The following is a 15,973-nucleotide window of genomic DNA, read 5'->3' on the forward strand; positions in this document are numbered from 1 at the left end:
ATCAGATGAATGCACTTTTAAACAATAAGTGATGCACAGTAATGTCTGCCAAATGTGCATATAGCATGCTTACATTATATTTGGTAAGTTCCTCTGTGAACTGTGTGAAGTCTTGGAAGCACTTGTTCCCTTAATTCCACAAAAAGTTATAAAATGTTCAGCAAGTCCCAACAATGATTTCATTCTCCTGCTGAGGTGTTAGCTTGTTGAGGGTTAGAATGCACTCTTTGATACTAACTTTCTGACTTGGCAAAACTACTTTAATTTCATTGTTCACAGAAATAAATGGAGGCTTGTCATGGAATATTAAAAAGTAAAATTTAATGCTGCTTTGTCTGAATGTATCAATGTATAGTACTTATTTGCCAGCTGTGTAAAGCAATTTTTTCACCAAAAGACTTAAACATACCCCTTAAAATAGCAAAAACTCTGTTGGCATTATATTATAAAATTTCAAATATTTTTTACAGTTACAGTATAAACTTTAATTAAGGAAACATGCTAAACATAAAGGTAGGAATAAGCAAGGTAAGATAAGACTGCAGCAGTATATGTCAAAGGGGAATGAAGTATTACGATGTGAAACGGATAATGGAATCTCATACTGTTGTTCATCCCACATCCTCAGCCTATTCTGTAGCTAACAATCTTTTCATTTGGAGCATACTCTAACAGAGACCCCTAGTTGCAATAGTCATGCATTTTTTTTTTTTTTTTTGGCAAATATTTATACTCCCTTGTCAGCTTTAAATTTCTCATAACTTATTAATATAGATAAAAACAGAAGGTGGCTACTAAATGGAATCAATCTGGGACTAATGCCATGTTGCATTTAAGAAAACTGAATTCTGAACAATGCTGTCAGTACCAAAAGGCACTATAAGATCGTAAATACAGTGCCCAACAGAACTGTAAATATAGCACAATTGCAGTCCATTTTTGATGCTGGTTTGGTTTTTTATTATTTTTTATTAATTTTCATAAAGAAACAAATACAAGAAAGGTAAACATTTTACAGCTTGTATATGTTACCAAATACTGCACATTTCACAGGATATTGAATAAAATTATGCGACATTACAACTTGTCAAAGCTGCAAGACCAGACAATACAAAATCGGAAAATATTACACAGACATAACGTGCTAGAGTGGAGGTAACATACACAAATAGGCAAAAATATAAGAGAGGGTTGGGGAGCATCACAAGGGAGGGGAAAAAGAGGAGAAGTCAGGTGGAGTGGAAGTCTGTCATTATTTGAGTGAAGCAATCTTTATCCAAATGTATCAAGAGATGGGGACCAATTTCTTTGATTTAATAAAATTGTTCTCTATTTTGATAAGCTATTTTTTTCTTTTGCTGGTAACTTAGACAGGTCTGAATACCATTGCTTTATTCTGGACATAAGCCCTACTCCTCCATTTTTGTAAAATCATGTACTTGATAATCCTTGGAGAACTAAAGTCTTTGTGATGGATTAAACTCAGCGTAGTAGGTACATAACCTAGGATGTAATTTTCAGCTGAGGTTTGGTTGCTGAAGCTCAGCACTGTTTTCACTCGTGTCCATCTCTCTCCATTGCTGCTTGGCTGCTGGACAGTCCCGTAGCATATGCATCAGAGTTCTTTCTTTGCTACAGTGCCAACAAACATCAGAGGACAGGGCCCCGTCTGCACAACCTCTCTGGCGTCCAGTGCATTTAAAATAGAAACTTTTTCAGTATATCAGGCGTAGCCTGAGATCCACAGAAGTATTTTTAACATTCCATAATGTGCTGTCATTGGGGTTCTTTTAAGGGCTGTGATAACTCCCCTTCCCATGCTTTCACAAAGAATTCCAGACCAATAGAGTTCCTCTTCATTAATGAAGCATCTTGGCCTCAAAGGACTCCAGTGGCTAGCAACATTGTACTCAGCTACCTTAAGGACAGTATGGATCCCTGAAATACGGCGTGAGGCAATGGTAATTGCCATTCGAAAGCCTCCTGATGAAGCGAGAAGCTATAGGCCAATTTCTCTACTATGTACAACCTATAAACTTCTTGAACATATCCTCCTCAAAAGAATATGCCTTTTTATTGAGCCAATTATCCCTGTTGAATAGGCAGGTTTACGGCCAAAATGTAGTTATTGTGACCAAGTTCTGGCACTCACAACTCACATTGAGGCTGGCTATCAAAAACCCCCCTAAAGACTGGCACAGTATTTGTTGACCTGTCATCTGCGTATGATACTGTATGGATTAAGGGCCTGATGCTGAAACTTGCTAAAATTATACCTTGCTACCAAACACTTCACCTGCTGTGGACCATGCTGAGTAACAGACACGTGTGGGTATACCTGGGTCATGAGACCAGCTCACCCCGTATCATAAACAACAGGCTACCACAAGGCTCTGTACTTGCACCAATCTTTTAAAATATTTACATAAGTGACATACCTCCAACTAAATTAAGAAAATTTGGATATGCAGATGATCCATGACAATCCACGCATCAAACCTCCATGACATTGAGAAAGCATTAACTGAGGACCTCCAAAATATGGAACATCATTTTCAGAAATGGAGGCTCAAACCAAACCCTGGAAAAAGAGTAGTAAGTGCATTTCATCTTGATAATAGGAGTGCCAAAAACACAGTGAAAGTAGCTTTCTGTGGTAAAAATGTGCAACATGATTACGCTCCAACATATCTCGGAGTGAAACTCGACCGCACCCTCTCCTTCCATGATCATCTTGAAAAGGTAGCTGCAAAGATAAAAACGAGAGCCAATATAATCCAGAAACTAGCAGGTACAACCTGGGGTGCACCAGCATCAGTGCTGCGAACATCTACAATAGCACTTGTATATTCAGTAGCTGAATATTGTGCACCAGTATGGAGCAGGTGCAGCCACACGCGACTTGTGAATACCCTGTCTTGTCTACCATCGTTCCCCTGCCGATACACCAAACTGCTGCAACATTCCATGAACCTCAGTGAATCCAGGAAAACAGATGCCTTCCTGTTCACCAAGATCTTGACAATATCTCTCTGCGCCCCCCACCCCAAATGTCTTAAGTCCCGCAAGCCTTTCTGGGAACTTTTGTTTAGCCTCATGCAATCAGGCTGTGTTCAGAAGGAGGCTTGGAAAGCAGATTGTGCTAAACAAGACTTAAACCTTGTGCCAGATCCAACACAGAAGGTTCCTAGGTTTGGCTTTAAGTGTCCTTCAACTAGTTCTTCCAAATTATATTTTTTTCCCTTCAATTTGCAAGTCTGGGTTACCCCAGAGAGGTGTTTTGCATGATGGTGAGGATGAAATTGGTACGCCTTAACTAGGATGGCCCAGACCCTTTGTGCAGTCACCACTGTAGTCACCTTATTTTTCTCAATAGGACAAAAAGAGGAACTGAGGATCTGCAAGAGGGATTGGATGCATTGATATCTGTTTGAGTCCCACCTATGTGGGTATAAGGGTGTTAGCTTGTTGGAACCAGTGACATCTGTGATATGACAAAAGCATAATAATAATTTTGTAGGTCTGGGAACCCAAATCCCCCCTTGGCTATAAGGGAGCTGGAGTTTTTTAAGTGATAGTTGTGGGCATTGACCCATCCTTCCAGTCTCTAATAATATTATTAAATTTTCTAAAATAAGACAGAGGGATATATACAGATAGGCCGCTTAAATATAGAGGAACCTAAGCAGAATATTCATTTTTTATCATTTAATTCTTTCCCATAGGCTCAGGTAGAGAGGATGCCACCTATTTGTTTCACTAGTTATTTGAAAGAGTACAGGATCTAAATTTATCTTCGCTACTTTGTTATTGTTCTTGGTACTTTTATACCTAGGTACTTAATTGCGTTTGCTTATGGAGATTCTATTGCAAAAAAGCCCCACTATATGACAATTGGGAGATTTCGAGTAGTTCTGATTTTTCCCTGTTTATTTTGTAACCAAATATTGCTCAGAATTTTTGAATTAGTGATAGGAGGCCTGGAATAGTGGTTTCTGGCTTAGATATGTACAGAAGGGCGTCATCCGCATATAACATCAATTTATGCTCCATGGAACCAAGTTGTATGTCTTGAATATCTGGATGAGCCCAGGTAGCTATTGTCAGGGGCCCAAGAACCAAATAAAAAAAGTAGTGGAGTCGTGGGCACCCTTGAGTGGTACCCCAGAAGAGACTGAAAGTGTCTAAGGTCACATGGTTGGTTGTGATATGAGAGGTTGGTTGAGAATATAATGATTGTATTCAGGAACTAAATAGGAGTCCAAATCCAAATTTTTGTAGAGTACAAAACATAATTCTCCAGTCTGCTCTATCAAAAGCCTTTTCTTCATCTAAGGCTAATATGGCTCAGGGTCATCTTATTTCACTGCTATAATACCAGTAAGTTGTCATGACAGCCTCTGACAAACCCAACTTGATTTGGGTGTATGATAGAACCTAAAACCTTCTCCAGTCTCATCTCTGGAACTTTTGCCAATAAATTGATGTCACTATTAATAAGTGAAATTGGAACATAATGTGGCCTAAGTTCCCTTTAAGCTGCGTGGCCATGCAGCAGCCTATTAAGTGCAGGTGCTCAGGGCTGCGGCGGGGAGAGATGGTACTTCCCCAGCCCCAGACCTGCCACGGCCGGGGGAGAGGCGCCCCTTCCCCAGCCCAGGACCTGCCGTGGCCAGGGGAGAGATGCCCCTCCCCCATTCGCAGCTGGGACAGGTTGGGTTTGGGGAAGAGGTACCCTGGCCCCAATACAGCTCGGCAAAGCTGCCGTGGTGGGGAGAAGCGCCTCTCCTCCCCCAGCCCAGGTGCTGCTGCGGGGTGGGGGGAGTTCTCTCTCCCTGCTGTAGTCTCAGGGCAGCCTGCACCCCAAACCCCTCATCCCTGGCCCCACCCCAGAGCCCTCACCTCTGCCCCAGCTCTGAGCCCCTTCCCACACTTGGAACACCTCAGCCCCATCCCTGCCACGTGACTTTTGTTATGTGCATCAATATCAATATGTGCATCACACATCACTTCCATATTGGTGCACATAAGAAAATTCATTCCGCACATGTGTGGGAAAAATTAGAGGGAACACTGATTATGTGGCATCTTTTCCTGGTTTAGGAATAACTGATATTAGGGCTTCCCTCAGTGTAGAGGGAAGGTTGTCCTCTAGGAGTGACTCATTACACTTTTAAGCATCTTGTCAGACAGAAGATCAAGGAAGTAGCTAAGCCATCTGGCCTGGGCGCTTTCCGCACTTGCATGTTCTTAATCACCTCAGTTAACTCATCCTCCGTTAGGGGTGTGTCACGGTTTCTGTGCTAGGCTGCAGTAATTTGCGGTGTGTAATATTTTTGAAAAATTGATTCAAAGCATCTGTGGAGCGGTGTTGTACATATGGTTATAGAAATTAAAGAACGCTTTATTATTAGGTTTAGTTGATGTCCATAATTTACCATGTTTATAGAATCATAGGACTGGAAGGATCTTGAGAGGTCATCTAGTCCAGTCCCCTGCACTCATGGCAGGACTAAGTATTATCTAGACCATTCCTGACAGGTGTTTGTCTAACCTGCTTTTAAAAATCTCCAATGAAGGAGATTCCACAACCTCCTTAGGCAATTTATTCCAGTGCTTAACCACCCTGACAGGAAGTTTTTCCTAATGTCCAACAGAAACTTCCCTTGCTGCAATTTAAGCCCATTGCTTCTTGTCGTATCCTCAGAAGAACGGTTCTTCTCCCTCCTCCTTGTAACAATCTTTTATGTACTTGGAAACGGTTATCATGTCCCCTCTCAGTCGTCTCTTTTTCAGACTAAACAAACCCAATTTTTTCTATCTTCCCTCATAGGTCATGTTTTCTAGATCTTTAATCATTTTTGTTGCTCTTATCATGGATGGCCATGTCTTTTGTCTTAGGTGGTATGCCAGCAACTTGCCAGCTCTTTGACCCAGTTCCCAGAAGTCCTGCCTGAGTCAAAATAGGATGAATTCAGACTGTGCCGAGTGCAGATTGTTAAATGAATATCTACGATTCATCAGATTGCAGCAAATCTGGAAATGGGGCTGTGGCATAAGACAAATCAAGCTCTTTTAGTTTTTTCTAAATGGCTATCATATTTTCTCCATGATCTCTCTCCTTGGCAGATGCAAAACTTATAAATCTACTCCTCAAATAGTCCTTGAGTGTCTCCTACAATAGCTGCTAGAAGATGTTGAGGGTTTGTTTGCCTCCAGTAGCAGGCCAATTTATTTCTCCACTATAATTCTGAAATGGAATGTCATAGAAATGAAAAATTAAATCTCCATCTACATGGCTGTTTATCACCTGGGTCTGTTGCTATTTTATAGGGACATGATCTGAGACAGCAGTTGTATTAATGGAAGAGTCAATTACAGAATTAACCAAGTCTCTGTAGATCAAAAAGAAATCTGTATGAGAATAGGACCCATTTGGCAGAGAAAAGTAGTCCTTACCCAATAAGCATTTTTGCCAGAAAGTCCACAAGAAAAATTGTCGTTCACTCAAGCTCTATGGGATAGTATTTACTTTGGTAATTGAATAGATATGGAGTACAGACCATGATGCTACCACCTTAATTGGGTCAAAACAATCACTGGAGTTGCTAAAGGAAGTTAAGTTCAGGAAAGTAATTTTAAAAATTGTACCTTTTTAATTCCTTTTGCAGTACTTGTTACTGTATTTGCCTGCTCCCTGTGAGATCTATTTTCAGTGCTGTGGGCAGGGAGTTGGTCATTTTACTTGCAGTACTGTTTATAGAAGATGTATGCCAGGTATGTTTTATGTCATATCTGGTTAGTTGGGAAATTGCAGGTGTCCATTTCCTAGAACTCACGTTTAGATGCGTAATGGGATTTGGCTGTCATTCGATAGCAGCACCATTAACCCCAGGCCTTTACTTCACATGTTTTTGGCAGCTCTCTCAATTTTTCACACTTTTCAGTCCTTTAGGGTTAAAACCTTGCCTGTTAATAAATTCTCTTAGCAATGTATTAAGATAGCAAACAAAATAGAAAGATTCTCTGCCCAGTCTCTAGCACATCAGCACTTAAACTCCGATTAAACTAATCAAATCTATGGAATTGAAATGGAGAACAAAACAGTCTTCACATGATAAGGTTCTCCCTTACCCCTCTGGACCTAGTGCAAGTAGGAACTATTCTAAATACTATTATTAAATGAAGACCCTCTCCGACTCTATGCCAAGGTTCTAGTTTGACATTACCAATTCACTGTTTACTAATCAGACTGCAGCTGTAGTTGCTCATTGGACAGAGAGACTGTTATGTCCACCCTTTACAGTTTTTTCCAATTGGAGAAAGAACTTTGGGTGGGTTTTTTTATACTTATTTTCTTCTCTCTTTACCAGCATATGGATACTTTCTCCCTCATTTTCCCCTTTGTTTTGATTTGCTTTTTCACTTTAAAAAAAGTATAATTGTTGTCTCCAGTTACGTTCTACTTATAACTCTTTTTGAAATACTAAAAGATACACTTAGCTAAATTGAAAATAGAATTAGCAAATTAGCAAATAGTTATGATAATTAAACAGTAACTCCATTGATAGGTGCAGGAAGGCAAGGCAAGTCCATTGGCAACAGAGATCATTAAACAGAAATTTGCATTATTGCTCTTGTTATCGCTTTAAAAACCTTTGTAATTAACTGTCTGTACTGTACTGAATGTGACTCTTTCCTTTAGATGTTTTCTGAGATGTCTGCACAAAATGACCTTAGTTCCCCCCACCTTGAATTCTGCTTTTTCTGCTGACTGAATAGGTACCATGGGGTTGAAACCGAAGGCCACAGTGTCAGAATGTGAATTTAGGTTACTTCTCCCAATTCCCTCAGTGTAACGCTCTGCTTTCAGTTTAGTTAAGTGAAAAAGGTGTTTGCTTTTCTTTTCTGTAAAATGGATGAATAAGCAGAATTTGCAGTTAATTGCTTTTGTACATCTCTACCTGATAATCAAATTGACTACTTATGACCCAGAACTGGAGTGCTACAATCCAAGTAAATAAGCAGAGCTCTCTGCAATGTTAGCTTAAAATGCATAGAGTTTTATCTTTTTCTCCTTTTCCACTAAAGTATAATCCCTTCAGGTTGGCAGACATGGGATCTCTTTAATACCTACAGTTGTGGACTAGTTATATATTAAGACTGGGGTTTAGTAGGCACGTAATTCCAGTAGGCTAATTCCTATTGATTTTCGATGGGAGTTAGTTGCTTAACTTCCTTAGGCACCTTTCGAAAACACCACTTTAAAGTAATGGTTGAAACCAATACCACCTTCGTGTGTAAGGCGGAAAGATGTGATCTGATTGACATCTTAAGATACATTATTAATTTGATTATATAAAACAGCAGAGTAAATCAAGCCCAATATGATCTGTTTTTTGCTTTTATAAATACTGTGTGAAACAATAAAATACAGGTACTGACCACTATAGGAACCTGGGTACTGGGAGCGGGACCATTGATCAGATCTGGCATGGCAAATTTTACATTTGTGAAGTCACCATTGTTAATGTCTGTGTGCACTTGAAAAGCCTTTTTCTCCCAAGGCTGTTGTTCAACTCCATATTCTGAAAGTGTTGTTAATGTGTGTAATGTATCATTCTGTTTCAGACAAAACCCGGAAACAACATTTGAAGTGTATGTTGAAGTGACCTGTCCAGGGACAAGCAGCATTGGAGCAGGTACTATTTTTTGCATTTGAATTCTACTTATTTTTTATGTAAAACTTTTCAGAGATCATATAATATAATCTACAGTAGTGATGCAAACTACTTAAGGGAGCATGTTACTACGGTATACAATTTTAGTCTTTGATTTTACAGATTGAATCCTCTAAAACTTTAAGCATGGGATTAGGAGTTAGGAAATCCTGAGTTCTAATCCTGCCTTTTACTCACTTCATGGTCTTGGGCAAGTAATTTAACTTATCTGCCTCGGTTTGCCTCATAAACTGGGGATAACGTTTACTTCACAGGGATGTTGTGAAGATTAAAATGGCACCATCGATGTAAACATCAAATTAGGAACATCTTTTATCTGCTATTGTTACAAGTAATACTTAAGCAGAAACTGAAGGTTTTACAGACCTTCTGGATAGCATTTCCCACAAGGCATTTTTCTCCTTCCTCTTGTTAATACACTGGCCAAGTCTACTCTTTCTTCTTGCAACATTTTCCCTTCAAAGAAGTAATAAGACCTAGAAAATAGTTGTAAAATGGTTTGATTGTGACTTTTCATTATCAAATGTTACTTCATGTCCAAATAGTCCAGGTAGTTTTTTCCACACCGTATTCTTCAGGCAAAAATGTTTCATATGAGTATTTCAGAAAAATGCCATAATCACCAAAAACACAGACGTAGATATAGTTAGATGATTTAACTATTTTTTCTTAAACTTAAGAAAGATTGACAGCAGGCAGGGAAAGCGAAGGTTAAAATTCTTAATTTTGGAACTAGTTCATAGCACTCTGTTTATGAAGTCATTCTCTGATGGGCCGTCTGATAAGTGATGTGAAAAGGAGAGATGTAAAAATCAGGCTACTCTGGTCAGTGCTTCCTGGAGTAACATCTCCTTGAGGTCCTTCCTGGAGTGAGCAGACATGAGCAAACACTTAGCCTGGTGGAGTATGATGAGCCTGAAGGTGGCTGGGATTTTTAGGAGAGTATCAATAGGAAGCCACTCATCTCCAGTTACCTACCACCAATCAACAAATACCAAATTATGAATTATAATCCATGAAGACCAAATAGCTTTCTTTTTTCTTTTTACTGCCATTTATTTGTCCTGTCCAAAAGAGTTTAAGTAGAGTACAGTGTTGGTGTGTCCTATTGCTGTATAATCCACTATCTCTGCCATTTGACATAAGTTCAAGGATTCCATTTTATAACTTGTTCCTGCACTTCTGATCTGTTTTTCCAGTGTCAGAAAATACAAACAAATTTAACCGTAAACGTTATATTGTACAGTACTAGTGTCTGGGTATAATCTTCTCTTTGAAGTGTATTTGCATCCTCCTGGAGAGATTAATTTCCTGCTGTGGGAAGGGTGGGTTAAAAAACGCTGCAACTACTTTACTGTTTTTTAATTGGAGGATTTAGTATGCACTTTGTTCTATAAACAAAGTGATTCTGTGGGAGTTGAATTTTGGTTTTTGTTTCGTAGAGTGATATGTTTGCACCAGCAAAATCTTCAGAAATTGTTCTTTTCTTAAGTGATTGTTTAAAAAAAAAAAAAAGGGGGGGGGGAATTATGTGGCACTAATCTGCTACCAGATATCTTTAAAAATAGTTTAAAAGTGATTCATATCGAATCAGAAATTTCTAAATGCAGACACCATCAATTAAAAGATTTTTTTTTTTTTTACCCTTTTCCAGACAAGTTCTTGACATGTTTATCCATTCTAGTACGTGTTTAATCCATGATGGGTTTTTTTTAGTGGTTTTAATGCTAAGTGAAACAGAAATCATAGAATATTAGGGTTGGAAGGGACCTCAGGAGGTCATCTAGTCCAACCCCCTGCTCAAAGCAGGACTAATCCCCAGACAGATTTTTATCCCAGTTCCCTAAATGGCCCCCTCAAGGATCAAACTCTCAACCCTGGGTTTAGCAGGCCAATGCTCAAACCATTGAGCTATGTATATACATGTTTTATTCCAGTAAAGAATGACTGGAATGGCACACTAAACAGCTAGAAACAGCTGCTGTGGACTTCTGTTTACAGTCTGTGTGTGTATAAAGTGCAAAAAGCACAGTTTATCAGGGATGTGTAATCAAATATATTTTTCCCCCTAATGGGGCTGAAATAATCTGATGATTTCGGGACAAATTTCTTTGATGTTCTGTGTCTTGCATGATAAAGCTACTTACCAGTCTTTTGTAATAGACATCATTTTTATGTAACTTCATCTGTTTTTTGCTGGTATGGATTTGAGAAAATGCTGCAAAGTTTTAAAGCCACTGATACGTTATACTGAAAGCGTGTCTGCTTGGGGGGTGGTGAAAGCAGCCTCCATTTTGCTGAAGGTACTGATCCAAAAGTTTACAAGGTGAGATATTTCTTGCCATGTGTAAAATGTTAAATGAATTTTAAAATAAAGCTTTTAATTATAATTGGTATGTCCTAGCTCAGTGGTTCTCAACCAGGGGTACATGTACCCCTGGGGGTACTCGGAGGTCTCCCATGGGGTACATCAACTCATGTAGAGATTTCACTAATTTTATAACAGGTTTAAAAAGCACTACGAAGTCAGTACAAACTAAAATTGCATACAGACAATGACTTGTTTCTACTGCTCTATGTACTACATACTGAAGCGTAAGTACAGTATTTATATTCCAATTGATTTATTTGATAATTATATGGTAAAAATTAGTGTTACTGAAAAATTGCTTAATGTGTTGTAACACTTGTATTTTTATGCCTGATTGTGTAAGCAAGTAGTTTTTAAGTGAGGTGAAACTTGGGGGTACACAAGACATATCAGACTCCTGAAAGGGTTACAGTAGTCTGGAAAGGTTGAGAGCCACTGATCTAGAACACAAAATCAGATTATGAAAGTTTATGGGTACTAATACAGTAAAGGCGTTTTTGTTTAGAAATAAAAGCATTGAAATTTTGTGAAAACCTAAGTGTGTTAATTTCTTTACGGTTGTTGTTTTCCACTCAAAATAATCTAAAATTGAGTGATATACTATCTCCTGTGTTTTGCTTAAAGCTGATTTTTAGGATTTAATTTTTTACTTCAAAATAAAAGTCTACTCATATTACAAAAAAATCTGTTCTATTGTGCTTTCATGTCTGTTACTTGGGAACTTCTTTTAAAGTAGCTAAGCGTATACAATTAACTACTAACATTCTGATTGTTCCATATGGCCTAGGCGGAAACCTCTGCTTTTTTTTATATTGGAACACTTGTTACAACCATCTTCAAAGATATATAAATATACTGGTTTTAGCTCAGATGCTTGTAAACACTGATCATAATTATAAAGGCATTTATCATGTACTTTGACATATATTATATTTTGGTTTGCATGGGAGAGAATATGTATGTTTATTTTATCTCCTCTAATAAAAACAAAAGTACTACCAGTCTTTTTAGTAGTGCACTGAAATTTAGGTGAGATGATTGCTTACATTAGCTGAAGGGCTATTGTGGCATGAAAGAATATAATAACTCTGCAGAATATGTTGCTTTTGACCTAGAGTACCACATTTTGGAAGGGTGCAGTAGCTCTGAGAGGTCTCCCACTGCATGAAGGAACCATTTAGCCTGAAGTTTCTGTGCTCCAGGATTTCTTCCCCAGAAATTATAGGTTGAGGGAGAAGGATGGCTGACCAGAAGATGAGTTCTCTGCTGTGCAAGATGGAGGAAGAAAAAATTCCACCAAATACAGTGAAGTAGACAAAGAAAGCAGCTATTATCATAGTGCCTGGGAACCCTAGTAATGGATCAGAATCTCATTGTGCCAGGGTTCTGTTCAAACAGAACAAAAAGACTGTCCCTGCCTCAAACAGCTTACAACCTAAGTATAGAACAAGAGAGAGATGAATACAGAAAGATGGGGGGGTTAGGGTAGCCAGGTGCCCGGTTTTTGACCGCAACACCCGGTTGAAAAGGGGACCGGACACACACAGTCCGGTTACCGCAGGCGGGAAGGCACTGGGTCATCACCGGCGTGAGCTCCTACTCGGTCAAGGCCACCTCCTACTTGTGTTGAGCTGCAGCCCCAGCAAAGCAGGCGAGTCCTTCCTGACCCAGGCAGGGGAATGGGAGGGGAAAAGCAGCGAACAACTGGGCGGGGAAGAATCAAAGAGGAGTGGCTGGGGACAGGTAGGGTTACCATATTTCAGCAAGCAAATAAAGAGGATGGGAGGAGCCCTGCTCCCGTCTTACCCTAGCCCTGCCCCTGTCCCTTCCACTCCCTCACACTTCCCGCCCCCCTCAGAACCCCCAACCCTCCCCCTGCTCCTTGTCCCCTGACTGCCCCCTCATGGGACCCCTGCCCCTAACTGCCCCCCAGGACTCCACCCCCTACCTAAGCCTCCCTGCTCCTTGTTCCCTGACTGCCCCCTCCTGAGACCCTCCCCCCATCCCAGCTAGCCCCCTAGGACCCTACCCCCTACCTGTCCCCTGACTGCCCCAACCCTTATCCACACCCCCACCCCCAGACAGACCCCTGGGACTCCCACGCCCCATCCAACCACTCCCCACCCCCTGACAGCCCCCCCCCGAACTCCCGACCTATCTAAACCCCTCTGCTTCCTGTCCCCTGACTGCTCTGATCCCTCTCCCCACCCCTGCCCCCTGACAGCCCCCCCCAGAACTCCCAAAGCCCCCCCCCGCTCCTTGTCCCCTGACTACCCCTCCTGGGACCCCTGCTCCTAACTGCCCTTCAGAACCCCACTCCCTACCTAAACCTCCCTGTTCCTCGTCCCCTAACTGCCCCCTCCTGAGACCCTACCCCCTACCTGTACCCTGACTGCCCAAAACCTTATCCACACCCCCACTCCCAGAAAGTCCCCCCCGAACTCCCGACCCCCCCTCGCTCCCTGTCTCTTGACTGCCCCCTCCAGAACCTCCCTGCCCCTTCTCCGACCCCCTAGCCCTCTTACCCTGCCGCTCAGACCAGCGTACCGGGGAGGAGGAGCAGGGGGAGGAGCTCCAGACTGCCGGTGAGAACTGCCGCCTGGTGATCTGCGAATGCAGGATGGGAGGCAGGGAGGAAGTGATCTCTCCTGAAGGGGAGAGGAGGAGGGGCTCTCTCTGGCTGTCGGAGCCCCATGTAAGTGGCACCATCTGTCCAGCTGCCCTGTCAGCAGCTCGCGCTCTGCATGGGGGGGAAGTCCGGACATTTACAGATTCCCCCCCAGATGCTATTTTTAACTCTAAAAGCCGGACATGTCCGGGGGAATCCGGACGAATGGTAACCCTAGGGACAGGGCCTCGGGGAAGAAGCAGGGCAGGGGAGGTTCTGGCACTCCTACTGGAGTGTCTGATTTTTAAATATTTAAATATTACCAAGTTTGCAACCCTAAGGGGTGTACAAAGAAACAATGAGATAGTATTGTCTAAAATAGACAAGTTTCAGAGTAGCAGCCATGTTAGTCTGTATCCGCAAAAAGAACAAGAGTACTTGTGGCACCTTAGAGACTAACAAATGTATTAGAGCATAAGCTTTCGTGGGCTACAGCCCACTTCTTCGGATGCATCCTCGAAAGATTATGCTCTAATACATTTGTTAGTCTCTAAGGTGCCACAAGTACTCCTGTTCTTTTTGTAAAATAGAGAAGACAGGCACAGGGTAGGGGAAGGAGTCTAACACAGGCAGAGGAACAATGTGATGGCAGCAAACATCATGTTAGTTCTACAGCTGTTTTTTGATAGGGTGGGTTTACTTAGGAGGAGATAAGCTAAATGGAAATAAAGGGGAGGAAAGAGAAGTGGGGGATAGGGCAGGGGAAGAGAGTGTTAGGAGGGGCAGGTGTGGAGTGAAGCTGAGCTGCAAAGACTGAAGGAAAAGAGTTAGAGGGCTGGAGCAAACAACCACTCAGCAGGGAGCAAGGAAAGTCACTCTCAGAACATTCTAGTTTTGACTGGAATGTCCAGAGGTCCCTGCTTTTAGTGCTTTGACTGCTCCCCTTCCTACCAGCTGGGGTTTCTTGCTGGCTCCTCTGCAATTCTGACCCAAGGCCACGTGGTGGGGGGGTGGGAAGCACTGCCAGGGTACTAGTTTCCCCAGTGTGTGTGTGGGGGTATCCCCTTAACAGTTCTGGGTCCAGGGGCCTGTTGGGGGGAGGAGTAGTCCTGGGCCCCATTTTATGTGCTTTCCTTCATGCAGCAGTCCTTGCTTTGCCTGCTTCTGTGCCTATTGGCTGGAGTCTTTCAATGAGTTGGGGTCTGGATGGAAGCAGAAATATGTGGAGGATGTTTGGTTTACTAAGTAGGAAACAGTTTCTGGGCCAGATCCTCAGCCCTTTTTTGTGTCTCCAGGGATGTTATAGAACCAGACCTGGGTTGAGGGTGTCAGAAATAGTTTTTACAACTCCTCTCTCAGCTGTTTCCATCCCTTACTGGGCACTAGTGAGGACTGAGCCTTCAGTTTTGAGGTTTGTTCAGTTCTAGTGTCTAATCTGCAAAATTAAAAAAGATAACCATCTTTTCTTTATGTGAAAACTTTCTTGTAATGTTTGCTATGTTACCAACAATAGCCTTCCAGGAAAAGCTTATAATTTATTCTCTGTGGCTGTGACTTATAAATTTTGCCCTTCCACATTTGTGGCATTTAATTCAATTCCACCATTTACTTGTCAGTATCAGGAAGACGTGTGAACACTTGCTTTTGTATATTCATCAACCTTATTTTGGCAATTGTAGAATTCCCAGTGAATCACTTCTGTAACCTTCGAGCTGCTAAATTGAGGTGTGGGATGCACATTTTGAAAACCACTAGACAAACTAATCTCATTTGCAACTACACACATTTGGGTAACTATAATGCTTTTAAGGACATATGTATTTAAGGAAAAACAATTAACCAACCAGTTTTCCGTCTTTGACCTATTGGTGGCTGATCTTGACTTCAGTGGGAGCAGGTTCAGGCCCTTGATGAATTTAAGATGGGTAGTAATTTTTAAGACCTGACTTTCTAGAATTACATGAGAACTCATAACCGGTCCTATCTTAGCTTTTCAATTGTGATTCTTTCTTAACTGGGTTTGTCAGGACTTCACACTTTCTTTACTTTATACTTGAATAATGCAATTTAATAGGGGTTTTGCTTTTATTAGTTCCACTGTATAGCACTCCTCTGAAGTTGTTACCATGTGCTGATAAAAATGCTGACGCCTTCTCAGTAGTTGTCTCAGCAGCAGAATAGAACGGGAAGAATAGAGTCAGCAACTTTTTTTGGCAAGTATATTGTATTGAAGCGATCTAGTGGGGATTGTAA

General features: G+C 41.3%; 1 protein-coding gene across 7 annotated transcripts in view; it reads left to right on the forward strand.

Annotated features, from left to right (window-relative positions):
* The window catches only part of DENND1A (DENN domain containing 1A), a 355,075-nt gene that overhangs the window by 10,307 nt on the left and 328,795 nt on the right, over positions 1-15,973 (forward strand). For all 7 annotated transcript variants that reach the window (XM_054007237.1, XM_054007241.1, XM_054007239.1 and 4 more), the window contains exon 2: positions 8,632-8,702. In XM_054007237.1, the coding sequence (XP_053863212.1) occupies positions 8,632-8,702 (71 nt within the window). The remainder of the gene's footprint in view (positions 1-8,631; positions 8,703-15,973) is intronic.

Source organism: Malaclemys terrapin, chromosome 17, assembly GCF_027887155.1.
Source record: "Malaclemys terrapin pileata isolate rMalTer1 chromosome 17, rMalTer1.hap1, whole genome shotgun sequence".
Taxonomy (NCBI): domain Eukaryota; kingdom Metazoa; phylum Chordata; order Testudines; family Emydidae; genus Malaclemys; species Malaclemys terrapin.